This window comes from Pecten maximus, chromosome 1 (genome assembly GCF_902652985.1).
Source record: "Pecten maximus chromosome 1, xPecMax1.1, whole genome shotgun sequence".
Lineage (NCBI taxonomy): Eukaryota > Metazoa > Mollusca > Bivalvia > Pectinida > Pectinidae > Pecten > Pecten maximus.
In genome coordinates, this window is record NC_047015.1 from 28,753,556 (window position 1) to 28,764,726 (window position 11,171).

Below are 11,171 nucleotides of genomic sequence, written 5' to 3' on the forward strand. Positions count from 1 at the left end.
ATAAACTGTACATGATATAATATAATGATGATGTTTTTATCTCAAGCAGAAGTAAGCTTGTTCCCAGTTCACCATTAACCATGTAGTTCGGTGTACTTTTTTTCAAACCTCATAGTAGTTTACAAACTTTTAAATAAAAACGTTCTTATTTTTGATTGTCTGGAAACAGTGGCTAGTCCCGACTGACCATTTACATAACACTTTATCACTAGCCCTCCACCTCTGGGTTGGGAGTTCGAAACCTACGTGGGGCAGTTGCCAGGTACTGACCGTAGGCCGGTGTTTTTTCTCCGGGTACTCCGGCTTTCCTCCACCTCCAAAACCTGGCACGTCCTGAAATGACCCTGACTGTTAATAGGACGTTAAACAAAAACCAACCAAACAAAACAATCCAAACGTTATGGCAACATTCAAGGACACCGTTAAACAAATAAAGTGTTATTTAAAAAAAAAGGAAATCGCAGATTCAATCACTAAAACGATGTTCTAGAAACCACGAGATCAAACATGTGCTCCCGACAGGCGGCTCTCAGTCAGATCTTATATCAGTCTCCTGTCATAGACTGAACTTTTTTTTTTCGATCACCGCCGACTGAGGAAGAAGTGCTCACAGAGACAAAATCTGGTCACAGTGGTAACTATATACTTATATATCCTATAATGACACATAATTCACCAGAAAGCCCGCTTTTTATCATGATACTTATACCAGGCTCCGGAGTGACAGATGGTGTCTTTTCATGAGATTAAATTAAAGGCATTTTTTTTTCTTTCAAAGTCATCCCAAGACAAAGCGTCATCAATATAACTAGTATATATAAATTCCTCCCTGTAAACAACCCGCCTTGAAGTGGTACAATGTGAGTTACAGTGATAATGATTGCTGTCTGATGATATAGTATAGATATTATATTGTCTACACATAATTAATTGTCAATTAATAAAATTAGTTGTAGAGGGAGACAACTCGTAAACCGCACTAAGCACATGTGTATAGAATAAAACTAACAAAAAAGTCACACATACGATACCTTTAAAAGATTAGAATATAATAGTACATGGATAACGTGCGCTGTGTGGACCTACTGATTAGAGGTCATTAATTAAACCAACCCTTACCGACGCTGCCAAACCTGGTTCGGGATTTTACTGGCCACGGTCATCGTAATATGTGGTTTGTTTATGCTTAAATCAACAATATTTTGTACATTGTGGGTTTTTATAAGTGACCCTGAACGATGTCTGCGACTAGTGTACCCGACAAGACTAAGAGGATAGGACGATGGTATTTCGGCGGAATAGCTAGTGCCATGGCCGCGTGCTGCACTCATCCGGCTGATCTTATCAAGGTATAATACGTGTAATCTAGTTATTTAAAACTTGAATTCATAGAGTTAATAAACGCATGTAATCAATATACGGAATTTCCATTCGGCACTTGCACCAATTATTTAAGACATTTGAAGGCCAATATTTTCCTTCGGTAGCATTGTTATACATGGAACAAATTCCAGGGTAAAGCTTGTAAAAACAGTTAAGTGATAGATATCTCCGCCTTTGTCCATCACCCTACATTGTTTATGAATTAGCGTATGAATTGTATTTATTTCGGATGTGATATACCCTGTACATACCCCAACAAAAACAGTGTATAGTTATGTTAATTTGCTGTATAATCAAAACTGGTGTAAAGTCAGCTAGTACAATATAACTACTGAGCTGTGCCGATTATAGGTGGGGGATTTGGCACGACTGGCTATAACTTCCGCGACCTTTACCTTTGTTAGGGGAATTGCTTATACCAAATAAGTTTCAACCATACAACTGGCATGACAATTATCTAAGCTGGGAATTTGGCTGATTCAACTGATTTACCTGAAAGGATTTTTGCCACAGAAACTTCAATGGGTGACTGTCAAGGTTACAATAAAGAGACTGTCTATGGTCAATAAGAATCTGTATTTAGACAGATACCCAAATATAGCCTGATGTAGACCACAACACAATCTAGCATCTTTGTCAGATATTTAGATGTATATTAGGTCATTATGGGTGTAGGTGGGTGTGGATGGGGGTCAAATAACAAAATGAGTTTAAAAACGTTCGCATTCCTTCACAAAAGTTTGTATTCACATTAGTGTTTGAAAATCGTATAGAAGTCGTCAGAATTACACGGAATACATAATGCAGGTAATATGTAGAATTAATCCAATAATCAAAGTAGGGAATTAATGTTGGTGTTCAATGAAAAGTTGAGTAGCAGACATAAAAAGTAGAGTCATACATAGCTATAGGAGGGTGATTTTGTCAAGTTTTCATTTCAATTTAGTTATTATCAAACATAACGCACAGAGTATAGTGTGTTTAGTATTAAACTAAAGGCATTGCTTATAAAATGTATATCGTATATTTTGATGCATGCTTTGAAAAATAATGTGTTCAGTCTTTTATACTTTTAATTTATAGACTTTCATTTTACAATAACTGCAGAAAATGTTATATCAACTTATATTAATCATGCCTGTTAGTTCGAAGGGAAGTGCGCGAGGGGCCTTACTGTCGGAGGAAACCGGAGTAAACACCTGGCCAATTTTGTATACTATCGAATTTTCAACTAAATTTGATTCTCTTTACCAAAAATGTGTACAGAAACTATTACAAAATTCAACAAATTCAGTGTATCGATCAGGAAGACAAAGTATAAGACTTTTTTAAATGTATGATTAAGATATCAGTAGTATTCATTAGCTCTAAAAAGTTATCATATATGGTAATATTTGTTCGTGTATAATAATATCTGATATAATATATCTATTTAATATATCTAAAAATGACTTTCTTTCAATAGCCAAAAATGGACATGGAAACAAAAAAGAAATTCGTTACCTATTTCATGAATATACTGTAACAGTATGGACACATTCTATTTTGATGTTCCACATTATTCCATCTGCAAGTTTCAAGTCTTTTATGATTATTTGTTCTGAACATACACAAAAGTATTCTTTAGTTATCATTTAAAATGTCAAAACATTTTTCAAGGTTTTCAATAATTTTTCATAAATTCTATTACACACAGATTTCGAAGAATTACAATAAGTTTTACAAAAATATGATCGTACAAAATCTGATGTACAGTTAGTTTTAGGATCGTGTAATAAGATTTTCCTGTATCTGTCAATCTCAAATAAACACCATTCAACATTCATTAAACTATTTTATAGAAAGATTTAATATGGGACTACTTTATTGTCGTTTATAAAGACAAGAGATAACATATTATCCGTCACAAATTTAGTTTGTTTTTCTCTTGATAGCAACATTCTTGACCAGTAACTAATCATTCTAGCTTTTATTTCTATTAAAAGTGGGCTTGTGCCTAGTTCCCAATAAACTAGTATTCATTGCCATCGGTACGCACGCATATCATACACCTAAACAGCGAACAGCTAATTTCCATTAATATGTAGCATTTGACCAGCTACTTTGGTACAAAATGTATCTGATTATTGGTGTTTGTTGATATCTAATTATTCTGTGCGATATTCACATCTCTCTGTTCTGTTTCAGCAACTTTGCATTACAGCGTCTCGTCCTTTTCCCCTTTTCTATATTATAATTTCTATGCAGAGTTATTAAGATAAATGATTAATTCGTGTTGTATTTTAACAGGTTCATCTTCAAACCCAGCAACTGGAGAAGGTCAAGGTCACGAGTTTAATAGGCCGTATCATCAAGAATGACGGGATTCTGGGGATATATAACGGTCTATCAGCTTCTATTTGCAGACAGGTAAAGACCCCTGTAGTAAACAAATAACAACAGCAACTGCATCGCTTTGAAAACAGTATCCCCGATAGTTTAGGGGTTACGTCCACATTCGCTCTTTGCACCCCTGGACTTTATGTTGGTAAGTGCTCAATCACCATCAGTGGATAAAACAAAATATAAGTTTGGTCCTTTGATTTGTATTATTGAACTTCATAGTATTGAGCTTGGTAATCGCTCCTGCTCCTCCTCCTCCGACTCCGACTCCGACAGCATTTCCATGCAGATTATAAAAGCAGGAGACTAAAATATACACTGTTATGTATCAGGGCTTTTATTTGTGGGGTACCTTTCGTACATACAGATGGAAGTTGTTATCTTTTATCAATGTTTTATCTGTATGATTCCTAACTCCCCAACATATACCACCCAGCCCGTTTATCCCTTCAGTTGACCTAGTCCACCAACCGGTTTTATCCCTCCAGTTGACCTACTCCACCACCCGGTTTTATCCCTTCAGTTGACCTACTCCACCACCCGGTTTTATCCCTCCAGTTGACCTACTCCACCACCCGGTTTTATCCCTCCAGTTGACCTACTCCACCACCCGGTTTTATCCCTCAATGTGACCTACTCCACCATCCGGTTTTATCCCTTCAGTTGACCTACTCCACCACCCGGTTTTATCCCTCAATGTGACCTACTCCATCACCCGGTTTTATCCCTTCAGTTGACCTACTCCACCACCCGGTTTTATCCCTCCAGTTGACCTACTCCATCACCCGGTTTTATCCCTTCAGTTGACCTACTCCATCACCCGGTTTTATCCCTCCAGTTGACCTACTCCATCACCCGGTTTTATCCCTCCAGTTGACCTACTCCACCACCCGGTTTTATCCCTCAAGGTGACCTACTCCACCACCCGGTTTTATCCCTCCAGTTGACCTACTCCACCACCCGGTTTTATCCCTCCAGTTGACCTACTCCATCATCCGGTTTTATCCCTTCAGTTGACCTACTCCACCACCCGGTTTTCTCCCTTCAGTTGACCTACTCCACCACCCGGTTTTATCCCTCCAGTTGACCTACTCCACCACCCGGTTTTATCCCTCCAGTTGACCTACTCCACCACCCGGTTTTATCCCTCAATGTGACCTACTCCACCATCCGGTTTTATCCCTTCAGTTGACCTACTCCACCACCCGGTTTTATCCCTCAATGTGACCTACTCCATCACCCGGTTTTATCCCTTCAGTTGACCTACTCCACCACCCGGTTTTATCCCTCCAGTTGACCTACTCCATCACCCGGTTTTATCCCTTCAGTTGACCTACTCCATCACCCGGTTTTATCCCTCCAGTTGACCTACTCCATCACCCGGTTTTATCCCTCCAGTTGACCTACTCCACCACCCGGTTTTATCCCTCAAGGTGACCTACTCCACCACCCGGTTTTATCCCTCCAGTTGACCTACTCCACCACCCGGTTTTATCCCTCCAGTTGACCTACTCCATCATCCGGTTTTATCCCTTCAGTTGACCTACTCCACCACCCGGTTTTCTCCCTTCAGTTGACCTACTCCACCACCCGGTTTGCCATTTACGAGACGATCAAGAAACATCTGACTAAGGATGGAAGCGTGATGCCTTTCTATCAGAAGGTTGGCACGGCCGTGGTGTCAGGCGCCTTGGGAGGTTTCGTGGGAACTCCAGCCGACCTTATCAATGTCAGGTACTCCTCTGTTTCCATTGTCAACTTCTAGTGAAATAATGTTTTAAGTGGTACCGCTAAAGTCTTACCGTCATAATAAAAGTCATAAAGAGTTCTACAAAAGTCAGATAAGTGAAGAGTTCAGTTATTTTAATATAGATTTGTGATAAATAAGTTCAGTGGTAACTAATTACAGCATATGAATTTAGTGGTAAATAACTTTAGCATATGGAATTAGTGGTAAAAAACTACGGCATATGAATTAAGTGGTGAAAAACTTCAGCATGTGGAATTTGTGGTAAATAATTACAGCATATAAATTAAGTGGTGGATAACTTCAGCATATGGAATTAGTGGTAAAAAATTACAGCATATAATTTAAGTGGTGGATAACTTAAGAACATGGAATTAGTGGTAAATAATTACAGCATATAAATTAAGTGGTGGAAAACTTAAGAACATGGAATTAGTGGTAAATAATTACAGCATATGAATTAAGTGGTGGATAACTTCAGAACATGGAATTAGTGCTAAATATTTATAGCATATGAATTTAGTGGTGGATAACTTCAGAACATGGAATTAGTGGTAAATAATTACAGCATATGAATTAAGTGGTGGATAACTTCAGCATATGAATTTAGTGGTGAATAACTTCAGCATGTGGAATTAGTGGTAAAAAAATTACAGAATGTGAATTTAGTGGTAAATATTTCAAAATATGAATTTTGTGGTAAATAATTACAGTAGACTGAATAAAATTAAGAAAACAAAATATTTTTATTTTTTCATTCGCATTGTGATAATAAGGTGTATTATGAAGAATGTCGTTATGTTTGCTTCAGGATGCAAAACGACGTAAAGCTACCAGTGGACCAGCGCAGAAAGTGAGTACAGTAATGATGATTGAATATAAGTAAAAGCAGAGTAACACGAAATATAAACATTCTGAATACTTTCGCTGATGTCAAACTTTAATTCAAATGTCATAGCATTACATCAATCATTGACCAAAATATATCTACTGACAAGTCACCACATCAATGATTCTCATGTGTATATCTACTGACAAGTCACTAGATCATTGATACTTGTCTATAACCTCCGTCATATTTTACCAAAATGTATCTACCGACAAGGCACCATATCATTGACTCTCGTCTATAACCTCCGTCATATTTTACCAAAATGTATCTACCGACAAGGCGCCATATCATTGACTCTCGTCTATAACCTCCGTCATATTTTACCAAAATGTATCTACCGACAAGGCACCATATCATTGACTCTCGTCTATAACCTCCGTCATATTTTACCAAAATATATCTACCAACAAGGCACCATATCATTGACTCTCGTCAGAAACCTCCATCATATTTTACCAAAATATATCTACCGACAAGGCACCATATCATTGACTCTCGTGTGTAACCTCCGTCATATTTTACCAAAATATATCTACCGACAAGGCACCATATCATTGACTCTCGTCTGTAACCTCCATCATATTTTACCAAAATATATCTTCCGACAAGGCACCATATCATTGACTCTCGTCTGTAACCTTCGTCATATTTTACCAAAATATATCTACCGACAAGTCACCATATCATTGACTCTCGTCTGTAACCTCCGTCATATTTTACCAAAATGTATCTACCGACAAGGCACCATATCATTGACTCTCGTCTATAACCTCCGTCATATTTTACCAAATTTAAAGACATTACTGTCGCATTTTCTGATGGTTAAAATTTTCGCGGTTTGAACTACAAGGATTTTATTTCCCTGATACTATTCTCAAAGGTTTACACGTATTAGTTGAGGTTTACATGTATTAGTTAAGGTTTACACGTATTAGTTGAGGTTTACATGTATTAGTTAAGGTTTACACGTATAAGTTTTCTTTGTAACGTTATCTGCCGTTCTCTTTCAATCAAAGGTAAATATATCTGAAGAACAAGACATTAATCAGCGCACATATTTAGTGTAATACCCAACACAAACTCGATAACTAAAGCATTTTTCTGTGTAATTGTAGCTATAAGAATGCCTTTCATGGTTTCTATCGCGTGTTCCGGGAGGAGGGGATTGGAAGGATGTTCTCCGGCGCCACCATGGCCAGTTCCAGAGCGATCCTGGTCACTGTCGGACAAGTGTGTATCAATCCTCCATTTATATTTGTAGTTATTTTAAATTCTACGTTGTGTTTGAAGAATTATGAATGTTAAACTCGGAAAGAACTGGTTTATTCGAATCAAGGAAATTTAAAAACGAAACGGCATTTGTTTGTTAATATGTTTTATTCCTATTTTTATCGATTATGATTTAGAATTTCCTGTTATTATGTATTTACTTGTAGTTTGGTTTACTTGTAGTACACAAATGTTATAGTATTTGGTATTAGTAGTACACTTCCTGATACAGACGGGTATATACAAGGTATTAATTTCTTTGTATAGCTGGCATGTTATGACCAGATAAAACAGACACTTATGAACACCGGCTACTTCAAAGACAATGTGTTCACACATGTAACCAGCAGTGCGGTAGCGGTAAGTACCCATTCTACAACCTCCTCCTTATCACCATTCACCTGGCGTAGGATACGTAATGATTATTTATGAGTTTATGTAAATACAAAACATGTTGAAGTGCATCTATATTATAGAATACATGACGACGGTGTTGAGACAAATGTATACGATATAACATATATATAGGACACATGGCGATAGTGTTTAGAAATATACATATTTAGGTCATTATAAAGAATGTCGAGAGATTATATAACGTACAGGTGACGATGGGTGTTGGGTGAGGACCAGTGATAAGACTTGCAAAATGTTGAATTATGACAGCAAATGAATTCGGTCTCTCCACTCAGCGATTTCTCATAGTTGTCCCTTGTCAGCAAAAACTTTGGAATCTGCCAAAGGCGTGTGTCAACATTCGAATGTCTTCTATTACATAGAGGAGCGATACTCCTCAAAACATACCATGATTTCAACCGATTTTTGCATTCAAAATGTTGAACTGGTTATATTAATATAAATGAGTATTTGCGGCAATGTGATCCTGAAGAGTAAGCGGTTCCCCAGCCACATATGGCACCCGCCATGGTCTTCAGTCCCAAATAAGTGTTATGGCAACATCCTTGCTAAAACGTCTTGAATCTAAGAATAATTTATCTATATGACTTAACAAACATACATTAATGTTTTATCAAAATGGCCTAATAAACATATCATGATTATTTATCTCTATGACTAAATAAACATACCATTATAATTTATATATATATGTCTTCTTTAGTATATCATAATAACCTATCTGTATGACTTGATAAACATATGATGATATATTATATACCAGGGGACCATAGCCACTGTGATTTGTCATCCTGTGGACGTGATGAAAACTAGGATGATGAACGCCCCGCCAGGACATTACACTGTAAGTACTGAATCGGTATACATCTTAGTCTAGTGCTAATGTTCAGCTTGTATCTCAATTTATTCTATGTGTCAGTTTATACTACCTGTGAGTTTATACTACGTGTGAGTTTATACTACGTGTCAGTTTATACTACGTGTCAGTTTATACTATGTGTCATCAGCTTATACTATATGTGAGTTTATACTTTTTGCCAGTCTATTCTATGTGTCATACTATGTGTCTATGCTGTTTATCGGTTTTATTAGATTGTGAATCACATCTGCTCTCATTGTAACCACTCGAGAATGTAGATTGTGAATCACATCTGCTCTCATTGTAACCACTCGAGAATGTAGATTGTGAATCACATACACTCTCATCACCGTAACTCCTCGGGGATGTGATGACTAGATGTAGATTTTGAATCACATCTGCTCTCATTGAAACCACTCGAGGATGTATATTATGAATCACATCTGCTCTCATTGTAACCACTCGAGGATGTATATTATGAATCACATCTGCTCTCATTGTAACCACTCGAGGATGTATATTGTAGATACAATGATACATGCACATTGAAGTTTTATCAAAGTTTTATGTGATTAACGTACAACAGTGATACGTTTATATTACAGTGATATGTTTATATTACAGTGATATGTTTATATTACAGTGATACGTTTATATTACAGTGATACGTTTATATTACAAGTATTACTTTCCGGGAATTATTTTTGCAGGTCCAGATTTTGTGCCAGCATTACTTGCCGACAATTATTGTGTATGGTCAGATTTTGTGCCATGATTACATTCCAAGAATAAAAAGTACCTGATGTAAATTACGTTTTAAATCATTTTCAGGGTTTATTTGCATGTGCAAAGGATATTGCGAAAAATGGACCTCAAGGCTTTTTTAAGGTAAGATTATTTAGCTATTGACGAATCAAAATCAGTTGAATATTTATTTTCCCATGGTTTTGTTTTAACTTTTTGTACCAAATGTTAGGACGTAAATAATATAACGTAATGATTGCATTCAGGGGGTTTATTATCACAGTGTGTATTTCTCGGTCTTGGAGACGAATATCAAGTTTGAACATCTTAAAATCAAAAAATCAATTTATTTTTTATTACTATTGATAGTCATGTTAATCAAAACAGAATATAATATACTTATGATGGATTGTGTATTTTGTGAGTAATTATCATTAGTAAGAGTTGATAAAGTTATTTTTTGTTTGAAACTGTTTAAAACCAATATTCATCTCCCAAATGAGTATTTGTATACTCTTATATACATGTTAGCTAAATCAAAACTACTGTCGGAATTATTACTGCAGTACTGATTTTATTTTTAAATTTATTGGTTGACTCGTATTCGTAAGAATATCGTTACTATATCGTTGATATTCATGCAGTATTAAGCTCAACATCTGACAAGCTGTAGTGTTCTATATTTTAGTTTTGGAAAGGGAGAACTAACATTCCATGTGTGATTATCATTTCTTTTGTCTTCGACAGGGATTCATTCCAGCCTTCGTGCGTTATGGACCGCATACAGTCTTCATATTCATTTTCCTGGAACAGATACGACAGAATTTCGGAGATGATCCGGAGTAGCTAATCGGACAGGGGTGTCTTCATTCATAGTGTATGGAGTAGCTTCTCCCATCACAACATTGACTCAGTTTCCTAGAAAATCGAGATAATTGAGGTCGTAGCCGTGATGTTTCCGTATGCCTCGCTATTTTTATTCTCGTGGTGAGATTAAAATAGATCTAAAACATCAGTAAATATATTTATAAACCATTTATGTAACACTTTAAACTACTTTAGTATGTATTTTCCACAATTATCCAAGAACAGGTCACCGAGCGACATTAACGTTGTTCCATGTTTTAAAGTACAAATGTAAAATATCGGTATATTTCGTGCAATCTTGTTTATTAGGGAACTGAACTGCCATTTTAGAAATTGTGATATGTTAAACTGGAACTTGTATTGGGGTGTTAGGAAAATGTGTGTCATAGACCAGCAAGAACCGTACTGCATGTGTATGTGTGGTATATGGCCGGGTTAGTTTGGATTTGTTGGCTTTTTTTACCATCAATGTTATTTATATGTTTCATGTTTTTATCAGTCCATTATTTATTTACATTTCCAGTCCAGCTATCGATGTATTTAGTTATATGTGTTTTAGAAAGTTTCGTTTACCAACAAAACTGTGATATTTATACTCCGATTGAAGATAC

General features: G+C 36.4%; 1 protein-coding gene across 1 annotated transcript; it reads left to right on the top strand.

The window, feature by feature from the left end:
- Positions 1-1,058: 1,058 nt before the first annotated feature.
- LOC117329580 (mitochondrial dicarboxylate carrier-like) lies at positions 1,059-10,899 on the top strand. The gene is made up of 9 exons (XM_033887591.1): positions 1,059-1,349; positions 3,673-3,792; positions 5,339-5,499; positions 6,324-6,365; positions 7,520-7,634; positions 7,941-8,033; positions 8,854-8,934; positions 9,781-9,837; positions 10,441-10,899. The coding sequence occupies exons 1-9, from the start codon at positions 1,239-1,241 to the stop codon at positions 10,537-10,539; spliced, it is 879 nt and encodes a 292-aa protein (XP_033743482.1). The 5' UTR covers positions 1,059-1,238; the 3' UTR covers positions 10,540-10,899.
- The last annotated feature ends 272 nt before the right edge of the window (positions 10,900-11,171 follow it).

Excerpts from the sequence above, each read along its gene's own strand:
- LOC117329580 (XM_033887591.1), top strand. The coding sequence starts at position 1,239 with ATGTCTGCGACTAGTGTACCCGACAAGACTAAGAGGATAGGACGATGG. Across the intron at positions 5,500-6,323 it reads GCCGACCTTATCAATGTCAG|GATGCAAAACGACGTAAAGC; the intron begins GTACTCCTCTGT and ends TGTTTGCTTCAG. Across the intron at positions 7,635-7,940 it reads TCCTGGTCACTGTCGGACAA|CTGGCATGTTATGACCAGAT; the intron begins GTGTGTATCAAT and ends TTCTTTGTATAG.